The following is a 16,815-nucleotide window of genomic DNA, read 5'->3' as shown; positions in this document are numbered from 1 at the left end:
GATCAGCAGAGCTTATAGTCCTTATTTAAGTGGGCGGGTTTTCATTGTGTTTCACCAAGGCCAAGGAAAACATTTCAGGTTTTCAGAGGAGTGGCTTCTTACTCACTTATAACACTAATTGGCTGTTGTTGAGAAAGCTCTAATTTTGGCAACTTTATTAGAAAGAAGACATTTAAGAAGAAAACTGGAGACAAATTCACTGTACAATAGTCCCCCTTATCCTCAGGGAATACATTCCAAGACTCCCAGAGGATGCTTGATACTGCAGATAGCACTGAACTTTGCTCTTTTGCCCAGGCTAGAGTACAGTGGCATGATCATAGCTCACTGCAGCCTCGAACTCCTGGGTTCAAACAATCTTGCCTCAGCCTCCTTAGTAGTTGGGAATACAGGTGTATGCCACCACATCCAGCAAAGTTTTTTTTTATTTTTGTAGAGATGAGGTCTCACTGTGTTGCCTGTGCTGGTCTCTAACTCCTGGGCTCAAGCGATCCTCCCGCTGAGCTCAGCCTCTAGAGTAGCTGGGATTACAGGTATTATACCATTAATATGTTTTTTTCTCCACATACATATCTATAATACTTATAAATTAAGCTAGTAAGAGATTAACAACAATAACTAATAATAAAATAGAACAGTTAATATACAATAATTAAGGTTATCTGAAAGTGGTCCCTCTTTGCCCAGAATATCTTATTGTACTATACTCACCCTTGTGATCTGTCGACCTGATAACCAAGATGGCTACTAGGTAACTAACGGGTGGGTATTATATACAACATTGAATGCTGGACAAAGGGATGATTCACATCCTGGATGGAATGGAGTGGGATAGTTTGGGATGGCACGAGATTTCATCGTGCTATTCAAAACAGTGCATGATTTTAAACTGTAGAATTGTTAGTTTCTGAAATTTTCCATTTGATATTTTTGGACCGTGGTTGACCTCGGGTAACTGAAACCATGGATAAGGAAAGACTGCTGTACAATTTTATTTCTAAGGAACTGTAAAACTTGTGTGTTTGCAGATCAGGGAGCAGAGAAGCATGAAGGCACAGGTCAGTCCTCTGGGATCACTGATCAAGAGAAGGAGTTTTCCACCAATGCTTTCCAAGCTTTCACGGTAAGCTCTGACTTCTCTTAATCTGCTCAAATTGTAGGACCCTGCCAAATATGAATCTTTTTATGGCGAATTTTTAAATTTATTTCTCCTATAATCATTCAAGAATTAAGTTTAGAAAGAAGTAGGTTTAATTTTAAAGCAAAGAAAAAAATATCTTAGAGTTTAACTAAATATGGTGAAGGAATGGGAATAATTTGAGCCATTCCCAAGTTTTTGTGTTTTCATAAACATGTTTTAACATGTTCCTAAGTCTTTTAAATTTAGATTAGTAAGTATGTGGGTCAGTCTTTTAATTTCACTACTCTGGTCAATTCTTTTTCTTGAATTTACTTTAAAATGGAACCTTAAAAGTTTATTGTCAGAATTTTAACTTTTCTAACATTAAATGATATGAGAGAAAAATCTTATTTGATTTTCAAGAGCCAAGTTTGGTGACACACACCTGTAGTCCCAGCTACTCAGGAGGCTGAAGTGGGAAAACCATTTGAGCCCAGGAGTTCAAGGCTGCAGTGTGCTAGGATCACCCCTGTGAATAGCCACTGCACTCCAGCCTGGGCAACATAGCAAGACTCCATCTCTTAAAAAAAAAAAAAATAGTAATAATAATGATTATCAGTTTACATACATGTAAACAGAAGAACTTGATACTTAAGTATTCAAAATATACTTACTAGAAATTAAAATTTGGAGTGATTATATTATTTTTCTTGGCTAGTTTCAACTATTTATACTCTGCTAGCAATATATTAATACACATATACCAATATATCTATTATATCTATATATGTACCTTATAGATATATGTGTCAGTGTCAGAGTTTGAGTCTTAGTAAGGAAATGTCTACAGTTTAATTGACATGAACATTTTATTTGCTTTATCTAGCGATTTTGATTAGTATATTAGGAGGATTATCTTTTTAAGAATTTTTATGATAAAGATAAGTGAAATATGTTTGGAATGATGTATTGTTCTTAAAGCTGGTGTGTAATTTTGTGTGTGTGTCGTTTTGTTTTTTTTTTTTTAGTCTGGAAATTATGATGCCTGTCTACAACACCTTGCCTGTCTACAGGATATAAACAAAGATGATTATAAAATAATTTTGAATACAGCAGTAGCTGAGTTTTTTAAAAGTAACCAAACAACAACAGATAATTTGAGACAAACACTTAACCAGCTGAAGAATCAGGTGATACACAAATGAATTTAACTATAAATTGTTAAATTTTGTTCTGTTCTTTAATTTGTGAAATATAAATCAATAAGGAAAATAAATGTGACTTCTTATGTGATATTGGTAGCATAATTTTTTATGTATCTGAAACATTTGTTGGTATTAATTTTATTTTTATGAAATTATTATTCCAGGAAATGAAAGGTATGTTGTCTGATTTTTTAAATTGGATTTTTAATTAACTTGAACACAATAGTTTAATATACCATATTTGATTGAGCTTTAGAGTTTTGAGAAAGAGTTAAAGTAAAACTATATGAAGAAGTTTAGCTACTGAGATAGATCTTGTTTATAACTGCAAAAATCTAATTATTAATAATGTCAGGTTGTTTTAGCTTTTTGTATCAGGAGATGATTAATTAAATAGATACTCTGATTTACATCTAGTCTGGGACTTGAATCGGTCATTGGTCTGGCCATAACAGTAATACTTCTCGTTGCTAACAGTGATAGTGCTTATAGGATCAGCTAGCAAACATTAAGTGCTCACTGTATGAGAGGCCTCTGCAACATCTCATTTGTTGCAACATCTCATTTATTCTTCTCAGTTGTCCTATGAAGTAGCTACTTTAATTTTCTCATTTTATGGGTGGGAAAGCTGAAGCACAAATAGCTGTGTAAATTGCCCAAAGACACTAAGCTTTTAAGTAATAAGAGCTACATGAACCCAGTTCTGTCTGACTCTAGAGACTGCACATTTAAATTACTGCTTCATGCTGTTGGGAGTCTTGAGACCCTTTGGAGCCCCTGCTCCATAGTCATGAGTACTACTATGCCATACAGCATCACCCTAAAACATGGTACAGTTAGAAATAAGTGATCCCTTTGGGCTCTTCATAATTCTTAATAGGAGTAAAGTAATTTTAAAACTCCATTAAAATTCTTCAACAGAAATGAAAATAATAGCCAACATTTATTTAATGCTTACTTGATGCCAGATTCTATGTTAAATGCCTTTTTTGCCTTATATAGTGTGCACATTCACCTCTTGAGACGGGTACTTATTATCTCAGTTTTAAAACTGGGGTTTAGGGGGCTGGTTGTGGTGGCTCACGCCTATAATCCTAGCACTCTGGGAGGCCGAGGCAGGTGGATCGTTTGAGCTCAGGAGTTTGTGACCAGCCTGAGCAAGAATGAGAGCCTGTCTCTACTAAAAAAAATAGAAAGAAATTAGCTGGACAACTGAAAATATATAGAAAAAAAATTAGTCCGGCATGGTGGCGCATGCCTGTAGTCCCAGCTACTTGGGAGGCTGAGGCAGAAGGATTGCTTGAGCCCAGGAATTGGAGGTTGCTGTGAGCTAGGCTGACGCCACAGCACTCTAGCCCAGGCAACGGAATGAGACTCTGTCTCAAAAAAAAAAAAACAAAAAAACACTGGGGTTTAGGAAGTCTAATAGTTTTAATTTATACAGCAAGTAAGGGGAGGAGGAGAGTATGAAGCAGGCTTTCCGACTTTTGAGCCTGTTCTTATAACCGCCTCAGTCTTCATAAATTTATATGTCATCACATTCATCATTGCTCCAGTGTTACTACTCATGACTTTATCTGGAGTTCCAGAATCAAAGGAAAGATGATATTTGCTGATATCTAGTACATGCACCCTATGACCTCATAGATAGTTTCTTCCTGGACAGATTTGATTGGTCTTTGAACACAGTTCAGCCTTGATTTTTTTTTTTTTTTTTTACATAAGGGGCTCTTGCAAACTTCCTGTTAGGCCTGGAAAATGACTTTTTAAAATCTTTTCACCAGCTTTTATTCTTAATAAGGTTTGTTCAGTGCCTTCCAGCTCTTAATTTTCCTAGAATTTTTATGCTTCCTAGAAGTTCCTGGCTTCTTTAAATCCTACTTCTGTCCACAGCCACATGTCTTGGCAACAGTGACACACCTTTTCAACCTATTCCACTTTCATTAATGTTTTACATCATTTAATGAGTAGCTTTCATTTTGGCTGAAGCAATTACTAGACTATTTTGGTGAATCACAGAAAATGTGATTAAATTATTCACATGGTAAGTTCAGCTGTTGCTGAATTCAAAACTCCTTAGTTTATCTAAAAGCTTCCTTTCTGGCTAAGAATTAACCTTTTCTTAGCTCATTCTCCATTACATAAGTATTAATATAAGAAGAGTTGCTTTTCTTTGGACTTTGAAGTTTCTCTGTCTAACGAGACTTGTTAATTCCTTGAAGATAGTGACTTGGTAAATGAAGATTATAAACAACTCCCAAACTCCTCTAGACACACATGTTGGTCATCTAGGCCCACTTGCTAACATTTGAACCCTCTTGTCAAACTTCACCACATGGGTGATTGAAGTTTGTCAAAATCCAATTACAAATCACTGTGTGGCGTGAACCTTGAGGTTCCTTGTCATTAGCCAAACCAAGATTGTAAAGTCCATGTACTGTACATCAGAGTTCTACTGCATGATTTAGAGAAAGGTCAGTCTTAGAATTAATTACTTAACATTTTACAATAATTCATTGCAGTCTTTGTAATGATGAAGAATCGTTAGTTTAAATACAGGTAGACTTCAATTTCATGTGTTATATGGAATTATGGAATGGTTGTGAAACTTGATTAAAATTTAAAAGCCTATTGCTGGGGTGATGGGCACCTTTATAGCCCCAATTCAAGCATTACAGAAGTTATCCATATAACAAAAACATTTGTACACCATTGAAATAAAAAAAAGAAGTGTAAGATCACAATGCCGCAAATACTTAAGATTATTTCTATTTCATTTTCATCATTCTTTCTTTAAAAATGGATATCTAAAGATTCCATCAGTTAATAAAAAACAAACTGTTCTGAAAACAAACAATCCTATTGCTACAGCTTACAGAAGGTGTTACACAGTTTTAAATTGCAAATGTCATTAGCTTTAAAATGCAATGTGTCATGATTTTTTAAAATTTTGGTATCAGTTATAGATATTAGGGTTCTACCAAAGCCTCTAAAAGCCTATTCTAACCAACATGAGTGACATAGTGTATTTTTGTTGTTTATTACCTTAAAAAATCTAATCTTTTTTACTGTGGGAGCAAAACCTGAAAATATACTTCATAGCCATATGGCCTTGGACAAGGTAATTAAGCTTTTCTGTGCTGGTTTCCTTATTTATAAAATAGAAATGAAATTATCTGTGTCCGAGAAGTATGGTGAGGATTAACGTATAAAAGGTTTAACATAGCAAACCTGGTAAGTAGTTAGCTATTGTTGTTAATGTTTAAATTTTACTTTAGTTTTTACAAAATGGAGTCAAACTGTGTATACTGTATTACATTTTTATGGGAAAGGTCATTTTGAGTTTTGCCCACTCCTCATGTAGCCTCTTGCTGCTCATGAAATTAGAAAGTGGGAATTCCACTTGTCCATGTCTGCAAAGGCATGGGGGTCCCCGCCCAGCTGAAGATGTCAGATCTCATCGTTCTACGCCCTTTTTTGCTCTCTGTCCCCAATTCCCCTCAATAAAATGGTTTCACTGGCACCCCACAAAAATAAGAAAGTGGGAATCCCACTTGGAAACCATGCTGACAGTTAAAACAAGGAACATGTCTTCACTGTGGAAAAGAGGAGGATCACCTTGCCTTGTGCTGAGTACTTAATAAAGTCCCAACAAAATGTTTTACTTGGCCAGGTGTGGTAGCTCACTCCTGTAATCCTACCATTTTATGATGCTGAGGTAACCATTTTATGATGCTGAGGTGGGAGGAACCCCTGAGGCCAGGAGTTCAAGACCAGCCTGGGCAACATAGCAGGACTCTGTCTCTGCAAAAAATAGAAAAATTAGCCAAGCGTGGTGGCACACGCCTGTAGCCCCAGCTATGGCTGAGATAGGAGGATCACTTGAGTTCTAGACTTTGAGGTTGCAGACTATGATCTAGTCACTGCACTCCAGCCTGGGCAATAAAGCAAGACCCTGTCTCAAAAAAATAAATAAAATTTAAAAAATAAAAAAAGTTTACTTAACAGAATTTTATTATGTATGAAACGAAATAATTTTTAGTATGTGAGAGCAATTAAAAATCTAGAGTTGCTGTTGAAAGTATGGAAAAATTCAGAATAAGAATGTTGGCCTGTGTTTCTGTTTACTCGTATGAATTCTTTGACTTTCGTTCTTTATTTACTTAATGTTGTTAGAATACAGTCTCTATTGATTGTTTATAGGTCCACTCAGCTGTTGAAGAAATGGATGGATTAGATGATGTTGAAAACAGCATGTTGTATTATAATCAAGCAGTCATTCTGTATCATCTGCGGCAGTATACAGAAGCAATATCAGTTGGTGAAAAACTTTATCAATTCATAGAACCTTTTGGTATGTTGTCAGTCAAATCAAAAATTTCCCTATCTTTTCATACTTGCAAACCTATATCAGAGAATTACATGTCATTATTTAAAGAAAAACAGAAAAGCTGTGTCAGCTTTTCTTAATAGTTAGAAAAGACAAAAATATAATCCAGATTTTCTTTTAGTACCCCTTCCTTCCCAAAGTTTGAAGGTAACTATTGTTGGAAAATGTTGGACTTAACTGATTTTTATGTTTTCTGTTTAAACACTACCTTATTTGCCTGATCTATTCTTACTTTAGTACATTAAGGAAGGAGCATTTTGGAATGTTAGGGGACAGTGTAGTATTTCACCTTTGCATATTGCCTAACTGAAATTTTTATGGATAATCATGGAGTAGGTGGAATGGAACTGTTAGCTTTTCTGTTCTCTTACGTAGCTTACTATTACTATTTGTAGATTCAATAGAAGCAATAAGAAAGATAAGGGCAAAGGAAAAAAGAGCAGCAAAGGGAAAGCTAGACCCAGGAAATGGTTAGAGAGGGCTGTTGGTTTCCAGCTCATAAGTAGTCAGATTTCATTTGTGAGTCACATTTTTGTCTTTTCTCCTTGGTTACTTTCTTTTAAATTCAAAACACTAATGGAAATTCCTAATTTAAGAACACCTAATTACTGATGTGATTACCATAGGACAAGTGGTGTGGTGTGATGGCTCTCTGTGGTGCTTTGGGAAGAATTAGAGGGTCTCCCTTTGTTGACAGTTGGTTGAACAGCTGGTTACTGTGGCTTCAGGCAGCCATTTTTTTTTTTTTTTTTTTTTTTTGAGACAGAGTCTCGCTGTGTTGCCTGGGCTAGAGTGAGTGCCGTGGCGTCAGCCTAGCTCACAGCAACCTCAAACTCCTGGGCTTAAGCGATCCTACTGCCTCAGCCTCCCGAGTAGCTGGGACTACAGGCATGCGCCACCATGCCCGGCTTTTCTATATATATTTTTTAGTTGGCCAGATAATTTCTTTCTATTTTTTAGTAGAGATGGGGTCTCGCTCTTGCTGAGGCTGGTCTCGAACTCCTGACCTCGAGCGATCCACCTGCCTCCGCCTCCCAGAGTGCTAGGATTACAGGCGTGAGCCACTGTGCCCGGCCCAGGCAGCCATCTTTAAGTGTTTCTCTTCTTTCCCTCAATCCTGAGGCCTTGATGGCTGGACAGATTGGGCAACGGAGTCATCAATTGTAAGGGATTCTGTAATTAGTGACCAGTTCTTTCCTTCTGTGTAGCTAGAAATCAGAATATACTCCTAGGATGACACATGTTTATTTCTATAAAGCTACTGTTATTGATGCTTTTTAGAATTCTTGGAACAGTTCATGCAATCCTGTTTGTATGCACTGTGGCTCAACAGAATATAGCAATCAACCAGTCAGTATTCACATCCATTTTTCTTCTTTGAAAATTATTTTGGCTTTTTTTAACTTCTACAACTCAATTTTTTTTTTTTTTTTTTTTTTTTTTTTTTTTTTTTTTTTTTTTTTTTTTTTTTTTTTTTTTTTTTGAGACAGAGTCTCACTTTGTTGCCCAGGCTAGAGTGAGTGCCATGGCGTCAGCCTAGCTCACAGCAACCTCAAACTCCTGGGCTTAAGCGATCCTCCTGCCTCAGCCTCCCGAGTAGCTGGGACTATAGGCATGCGCCACCATGCCCGGCTAATTTTTTCTATATATTTTTAGTTGTCCAGATAATTTATTTCTATTTTTAGTAGAGAGGGAGTCTCACTCAGGCTGGTCTCAAACTCCTGACCTCAAGCGATCCACCCGCCTCAGCCTCCCAGAGGGCTAGGATTATAGGCGTGAGCCACCGCACCCGGCCTCAAATTTTTTTTTTTTTTTAAAGACTTTATTGTTTTAGAGTGGTTTTAGGTTCACAGCAACATCAAGAGGAAGGTACAGAAATTTCCCATGTGTTGTTTGGCTTCTTCATCCACTGCCTCTCCTATTATCAATGCCACCCAACAGAGTGGTAAATTTGTTTTAATTTGTGAACCTACATTGACACATCATAATCACACAAAGTCCATAGTTTACATTAGGGTTCACTCTTGGTGTTGTACATTCTATGGGTTTGGACAAATGTATCCACTTAGAGTATCATATAGCATATTTTCACTGCCCTAAAAATTCTGTGTTCTTCCTTTTCATTCCCCCCTTCCCTGTCCTTTTACTGTCTCTATAGTTTTGCCTTTTCCGGAACGTCACAGTTGGAATCATAAGTACTCAAATTCTTTTTCTTCTTCTTTTGTTTTTTTTGAGGCAGAGTCTCACTCTGTTGCCTGGGCTAGAGTGCTGTCGTGTCAGCCTAGCTCACAGCAACCTCAAACTCCTGGGCTCAAGCAATCCTTCTGCCTCAGCCTCCCGAGTAGCTGGGACTACCGGCATGCGCCACCATGCCCAGCTAATTTTTTCTATATATTTTTAGTTGTCCAGCTAATTTCTTTCTTTTTAATAGAGACAGCGTCTCGCTCTTGCTCAGGCTGGTCTCAAACTCCTGAACTCAAACGATCCTCCCAGAGTGCTAGGATTACAGGCGTGAGCCACCACGCCCAACCCTCAAATTCTTCATACAACGTATTTATTGAGCCCGTGGGCCAGTACTGTGGACCAGACACTGTTCTGTTTGGAGATAGTGCAGTGAACCAAATTGAGAAACTCTTTATCTTCATTAAGCTTGTATTCTAATGAGAGAAAAAACAACACTGTATATACAGTTGTCCTCAGTATTCTTGGGGGATTGGTTTTAGCACCCCTCATGCATATCAGAATCCACTGATACTCAAATCCCTTATATGAAATGGGAGTAGTATTTGCATATAACTGACATACATCCTCCCATATACTTTAAATCATCTGTAGGTTACTTTTAAAACCTAATGCAATGTAAATGTTCTGTAAATAAGTTGTTATGCTATATTCTTTAGAGACCATAACAAGAAAAAAGTCTATACATATTCAGTACAGATGCAATGATTTTTTTTTTTTTTTATCAATCCATGGTTGGTTGAATCCACAGATGCAGAACCCACAGATGTGGAAAACTGTATATTGTGAGGTAGTTAGATGCTGTAAAGTTTTATTAGGGTATTAAGTATGAAATGTCCAATTTCCTTAAGTACTAAATTTGACAGTTGATATCTCTGACATTTCATTTTTGACCCTTGGGATTTTTTTTTTTTTTTTTTTTATTGTGAAGGTACATCCTCATTCTTTGAAATGCACGTTTTGGCTTTGTGATTATCATTCAAATTTTTTTTTTTAGAGCAATTTTCACAAAACTATGGATAAGTCAAAAATTCGTGTTATTTTTGAATATGAGTTCCGTCACGGAACCAATGCAGCGCAGGCAGCTCGAAATATCAATGAAGTGTTTGGGAAGGATGGAGCTAATGAACACAGTACATCAATGGTTTGAGAAGTTCCATTCTGATGATTTTAATCTTGAAAATGAGCCACGTGGGTGACCTGAGACCAAGGTGGATAATGATGAGCTGATGGCTGTAATGGAAGTGAATCCATCTCAACGGACACGTGAATTAGCAGCAAGGTTTGACATTACTATTCCGACAATATTGGACCATTGGAAACAAATGGGCATGGTAAAGAAGCTGGATAGATGGGTTCTGCATAAATTAAATGAGCATCAGAAGAGAAATCATCTCAAAGCTTGCCTTTCTTTGCTGTCACAACATAAAGGCGGACCATTTCTACACCGTATTGTTACGTGTGATGAAAAATGGATTCTTTTTGACAATCACATGCGTTCGGCACAATGGTTGGACGAAGATAAAGTGCAAAACACAGTCCAAAACTGAATATTCATCAAAAACAGCTGACAGTGTCTGTTCGGTGGTCCAGTGCTGGTAGTATTCACTACAGCTTTATGAAACCTGGTCAGTCAATTACAGGGGATATCTACTGCAGCCAGTTGGATGAAATGATGAAGGTACTTGTGATTAAGTAGCCAAGATTGGTAAACAGAGACAGGCCAATCCTCTTGCAAGACCACATGTTGCAAAAAATAATGCTGCTTAAGCTGCAGAAGCTGGACTTGCAAACTTTCTGTCATCCATTGTATTCACCAGACCTTGCACCAGCTACCACTTCTTCCACACTTTGGACCACTTCTTGCAAGGAAAAATATTCACTTCTCAACAAGCTGTGGAAAACACCTTTCGTGTTTTCATTGCCACTCGCTCTCCAGGCTTCTTCTCTGCTGGCATAAACAAGCTCCGTTAAGATGGCAAAACTGTGCTGAGAGTTTGGCCTCGTACTTTGATTAATTGTACTGCTTCTTGTTTGAGATAAACTACATTTTTGATTCAAAATCGGACATTTCATATTTAATGACCTAATAGCTAAGGTAGTGTAGCAAGGCCTGGGATGAGACAGTATTTGAAAAGAGACCTGAATGGTGGCGCATGCCTGTAGTCCCAGCTACTGGGGAGGCTGAGGCGGTAGGATTACTTAAGCCCAGGAGTTTGAGGTTGCTGTGAGCTAGGCTGATGCCACGGCACTCACTCTAGCCTGGGCAACAGAGCAAGACTCTGTCTCAAAAAAAAAAAAAAAAAAGAAAAGAAAAGAGACCTGAATAAAGAAAGGAGATGAGCCAGCCTCTCAACTCTTTAGAAGGAAAGTATTCCCACAGAGGTAATGGTATATGCAAAGGACCTGAGGAGAGTAGCAGTGTTTAGTGAGAGGAACGGCAGAGAGGCCGTTGTGTGGGGAGAATAGTCGGACACAGAGTCAGAAGTAGCCAGAGACAGAACAGGTAGCTTAGGGAAGGACTTATTACTGTCTTAGGTGTAATGAGAAGCCCTTTTATGTATGTATGACGGTTTTACACTAACTGTGTTGATTTTAGTTTTAAATGGAATCCACTCTTTAAAGGCTTTTGAAATTTCCTGTTCTTGGTTGTTGCAGCTGCCTTTCAGACCTTACTTTTCCTTTGTATTTTTCCTTTTCTCTTTTTTGAACGGAAGATAGTTTTATGTCACACCAAGTTACCTTTCCTCTCTTTTTTTGGGCCCTTCTTTGCAAGCTTTGTCTTTATATTTTCCTCTTGGCGGTCTCAATTGTCTGATATACTCCAATCCACACCTTTCTTCTTTTGCTTCTGTAATCAGATTATTTCCTTTTTAGACCTAGGAAAGAAATCTATTTCATAGATTCATGAAGCTTTTTAGAGTTAAAAGGAACCTCAAAAGGTCCCCTGTTCCACCTGTCTGTCTTTCGGCAGGCGATGCATTCTCTCCATTTTACAGGTCAGCCAGCTGAGGTCTGAAAACTTAAATGATGTATAGAGACCACACATCTAGTTAGTGGCAGAGTTGAGTATCCTTTATCCAAAATGTTTGGGATCAAAAGTGTTTTGGATTTGGGATTTTTTTTTAGATTTTGGAATGTTCGTGTTGTACTGACTGGTTCAGCATCCCTTATCTGAAAATCAGAAATCCAAAACGCTCCAATGTGCACTTTCTTTGAGTGTCATCTTGACGCCCAGAAAGTTTCAGATTTTGGAGCATTTTGAATTTTCGGTTTCAGATTTTCAAATTAGGAATATTCAACCTATTCTGGAATTCTGATTTTCTTCCGCCTACAGTAATATTCCTCATTATATGTGCTAGTGTTTAGTAAATATTTTGCCAAAGAAGATTCAGTCCCTGTAATCTCTGAAATGAGAGGCCTTGTGATGCCTAATAGAATAACATTGTTTGCATTGAAAGTTGCTTGCATTCATGGCTCTAGGTGATATGCATTCATTTGAGTAAAGACTTAAACTGCTTTTTAAAGCTTTGCATCCTTTTGTAGGGGGAGCAGGGGTAGTCTGAGATATGTATTTCACTTTGTCTTGTGACTTTCTTTTCCTGTGTTTTTTTTTTTCCCCAGAAGAAAAATTTGCCCAAGCAGTGTGTTTTTTGCTGGTAGACCTGTATATATTAACCTACCAAGCTGAGAAAGCTTTGCATCTTCTTGCTGTCCTAGAAAAAATGATTTCACAGGGTAACAATAACAAAAATGGAAAGAATGAGGTGAGTATTCAGAATGATCAGGCTAAAATTTAAAATATTAATATTTGTGGTTATGAGATATTTTAACAGCTTTATTGAAATATAAATATCATAAACTTTACCATTTTTAAAAGTAAAGTTTTAAAAGTTCATTGTTTTTTAGTGTACTAACAAAGTTGTACAACTATGACCACTGTCCAGTTCCAGAACATTTTTATCACCCCCAAAAGAAACCCTGTACCTGTTAGCAGTTGCTCCCCGTTTTCCCTTTCCCTCACCCCATGGCAACCACTGGTCTACTTTCTATCTCTGGATTTCCTATTCTGCAATTTCATGGAAATGGACTCATAATACGTGGCCTTTAGTGACTGGCTTCTTTCACTTAGTACAATGCTTCCAAGCTTCCTTTATGTTGTAGCATGTACTTACTCCTTTTTTATGTACTTCATCCCTCTTTATGGCCAAATAATATTTCATTCATTATATGGATATGCCACATTTTTTAAATTTATCAGTTGATGGACATTTGGATAGTTTCCTACTTTTTAGCTGTTACAAATAATGCTGCTATGAACATTTATGTACAAATTTTTGTAAGGGTATATGTTTTTAGTTCTCTTGGGTATAACATTTAGGAACACAATCACTGGGTTAAATGGTGACTGTATTTAACCTCAGGGGAATTACCAAACTGTTTTCCAAAGTGGCTGCACTATCTTACATTCCCACCAGCAAGATTGTAATTTCACCAACTCTTGTTATTGTCTGTCTTTTTAAAAAAAATTTTAGCCATCTTGGTGTGAAGTGATACCTGATTATAGTTTTGATTTGCATTTCCCTAATGACTGAGGATGTGCATTGAACATCTTTTCATGTGCGAGGTATTATTTTTACAGAATGTAAAAGGTTAGAATATTAAGACTATTGGAATCCATAGTCTGGATAAACACTGTAGCTTTCATTAGGGAAAATTTCATCATTAAAATTCTTCAAAAGAGCATATCTTTATTAGATTAAACTTTACCATGTTCTAATAAGAGACTTGGTGCACAGTAAGAAAACATCCTGGGTCTCACGTTTTTTTCTTTTTCTTTTGCTTGTGGTTATCAAAGGCCTTGTTTCTTCTGTTCCTGCCCCTTTGCTAAAAAACGAGTGTTTGCAAGAAACATATTGTCAATATCTTTCTGTCTATATGAGCTCTTGAAGTTTGAAAATAAACATCTAGCATTACTTTTTTCAACTTAAGTATGTATATAAGTTGATAAGTGATTTCAGTTGAATAGCCTTAGCATTATTTTAAATGTGTAGTAAAATATTTCATTTATATTCAGTACTTGAAATACTTGATGAAATATAATTTAGTTCAGCAGATGCTTGTGTGCTCTACCAAGTTCTAAGGTACTCTGCCAGCTCCCAAGGTGACAAAAATGAAAACATAGCAGTTCTTGCTTTCAAGTATCTCTGGTCTGGGCATAGCTAGATTGAGCAATATTTGTTCACGCACAGGGCAGGAGGATAGGGAATGTTTCAGAGGAATTTAGATGTATGATTTGGGCCTTGAAAGATGGTAAGTTTACTAATAAGGTAGGATTTGATGTTGTTGGCAGTGTTTATAACACAAAGAGTTTTTACTAAGGGAGTAATATGATCTGTTCTGAGTTTTAGAAGGATAATCTGAGTTTAGCCCAAATAATATCCATGCTTTTTAAAACAAGCTCATTGTTATGCTCAACTGTGAGCTTCTTGTAAGTAGAGTTTCCTATCACCCACTCCAGACTACTGGATCTGAATTTCTGGGAGTAGGATCGGGGATTCTGCATTTTGAAAATGCTCTCTAGGTTATTTACATTAGCTCACTCTGATTTAAATCATGGTAAAAAAATATTTAATTTTGGTAAACTTTATTTCACCACCCTACAGACTGGTAATAACACCAACAAAGATGGATCTAATCATAAAGCTGAAAGTGGAGCTCTAATAGAAGCTGCAAAATCAAAGATACATCAGGTATTGTAAATTTGAAGGGAGATTATACATCACATATATTTACTTGTGACTATGAAGGATGAAACAGTGTGGTAGGTCATTGAAACCAGTAAATAATTTAAGGCATGTATACCTACTTGGCTTTGAAGTATTGTAGTTTAGAATATGTTTTACTTAAGATGATTTCTTTAAATTACTCTATAAAAGGTTGAGAGAAATGTCCTAGGAATATTGGGTGATAAAATCAGTTTGTGTAATTTTAAAAATCATTGTTAGTTAATCATGTACAGATGAGGATTGATAGGATTTTTGCTTAGAATTTATGTATAAGTTTTATTCTACCATGTTTTTATTAATAGTTTTTGAAGTACCCTCCAAGATACAGTCAAAATAGAATATTTCAGGTAATTTTAAACTTGCTATGGCAAGTAACCAGTATAACTATGTTGTAAACAGGTTGAGTTAAATGTTCTTAACTAGAAAGAAAAACTTTAGCATATGTAAATCTATCATGGTTCTTACATACTAGCATTTTTTTTTTGACAGTATAAAGTACGAGCTTATATCCAAATGAAATCTCTGAAAGCATGCAAAAGGGAAATCAAGTCAGTTATGAACACAGCTGGAAATGTAAGTTTCTTCTGGACTTTTGTTTTTCAGTTTGTGACTTTCTTATTTAGACTATGGATATTTGTCAGTTTTAAATAATTTATTTTAGTGTGTTATACATACTACCAGATAGGGAACCTTGGTTTCATAAAATTGGGAAGTAGTGATTATACTGTGTCTGTAGTTTAATACATTTTTTTACTTATAACAAAAATTTTCCCTTATGTAGCCTTCAAAACCACCATCTTAAATAGCTGCTTAGTATTCTGTGAGTGGTTTATCACAACTTAAACATTTTGCTGATATTAGACATTTAGGTTATTTTAGAATTTTTTAGTATTATACTCAAAACATTTGTTAAAGATTTAATAGTCAAATTGTAGCAAAAATCTACCTCTTTCAAATGACTTGGCTTGATCGTACCTTCAATTTGACTAGTACTGGAGTATTTGAGATAACAATTATTCCTTCCTTCCATTCCCTCCACCCTAATCCTCCATTGATAAATAATTTTTAAGATGCTCTAGGGAAGAAACAGAATTGTGAACAATCTTAATGCTTTAGGAAAACTGTAAATTTAGAAGTATGAAATCAGGAGAAGATACAGTTAGAAATCTCAGGCAGGATCCAGATTAACCACTAGGTTGGTTCTCTTGTGGTTTTTGAGAATTGTAGCTTAAACCTGAGGCTAAGAGGGAAAGGCCTAATTAGCCATCCAGGCATTATCAAACCTTTCTTGAGATAAAGAACATAATCCTCGCCTTAAAGGAAGCCATAGTCATAGAGGAGAGACAAACAAAAATAATTATAATTCAGTGTAATAGTCATACCTGAATTAGGAAAAACTTCAGGAGGAAGTGCTGCCACTGAGAATAAGCCTAGAAAGCCCTTGTTTCCCTAGTGACCAAAACTCTGGGGTGGACAGGGGGCAGAGCAAAGGATGGACTAGAATTTAGAAGGAAAGCCTGTTGGCTAAGCTAAAGTGGATTAATAATGAGACAAGGATTCCAGATGTCCTCCTGGATGATGTTTAGTTTCCATATCTCTGCATGTTTTTGCACTCAAAATAGGTGCTGCTATTTAGAGGCCCTTCTACCATGAGGATTCTTGGGAAGTGAAAGGTGAACTACAATCCAAAACATCTTTGGAACAGCAAGATTAGTGCTCCTAAATAAGGCATTCTGTTGGAAAATTCTTCGATTCATAGAAGAATTCTTTTTTTTTCTATTTAGAAAAGTATTTGATTATCTTTGGGTTCTAATGAAAAGTACAATTGTATCTTAAAAAGTATGAAAGATAACCAATCTTTTTAATAACCATTAAAAAGAAGGCCCTAGTTTGTGTTGTCAAGTTGACTTCCATTTAGTAGTGTAATAGATGAAGGCGGTCAGTTGACAATCTATAAACTATATTCTTATATATATGTTGTATTTATTTTTTAGGTAGCCCTGTAATTCTTTTTACAAGGTGCTCTGGAACAGGTTTCAATTTTTAGATTGCAAGAACAGTGAAAAATTT

General features: G+C 36.3%; 1 protein-coding gene across 3 annotated transcripts in view; it reads left to right on the top strand.

The window, feature by feature from the left end:
• CNOT10 (CCR4-NOT transcription complex subunit 10) overlaps positions 1–16,815 on the top strand; it is a 73,768-nt gene that overhangs the window by 19,406 nt on the left and 37,547 nt on the right. For all 3 annotated transcript variants that reach the window (XR_006731509.1, XM_045537505.1, XM_045537507.1), the window contains exons 2-7: positions 1,029–1,123; positions 2,149–2,310; positions 6,529–6,679; positions 12,581–12,723; positions 14,623–14,709; positions 15,235–15,318. Coding sequence is in view for 2 of the 3 variants with exons in the window: in XM_045537505.1 (XP_045393461.1) it covers positions 1,029–1,123; positions 2,149–2,310; positions 6,529–6,679; positions 12,581–12,723; positions 14,623–14,709; positions 15,235–15,318 (722 nt within the window). In the remaining variant the exon portion in view is untranslated. The remainder of the gene's footprint in view (positions 1–1,028; positions 1,124–2,148; positions 2,311–6,528; positions 6,680–12,580; positions 12,724–14,622; positions 14,710–15,234; positions 15,319–16,815) is intronic.

The sequence above is a fragment of the Lemur catta genome, chromosome 1, assembly GCF_020740605.2.
Source record: "Lemur catta isolate mLemCat1 chromosome 1, mLemCat1.pri, whole genome shotgun sequence".
NCBI classification, from domain to species: domain Eukaryota; kingdom Metazoa; phylum Chordata; class Mammalia; order Primates; family Lemuridae; genus Lemur; species Lemur catta.
The sequence above is the reverse complement of the archived record's forward strand: the minus strand, read 5'-3'. Positions and strand labels throughout refer to the sequence as shown.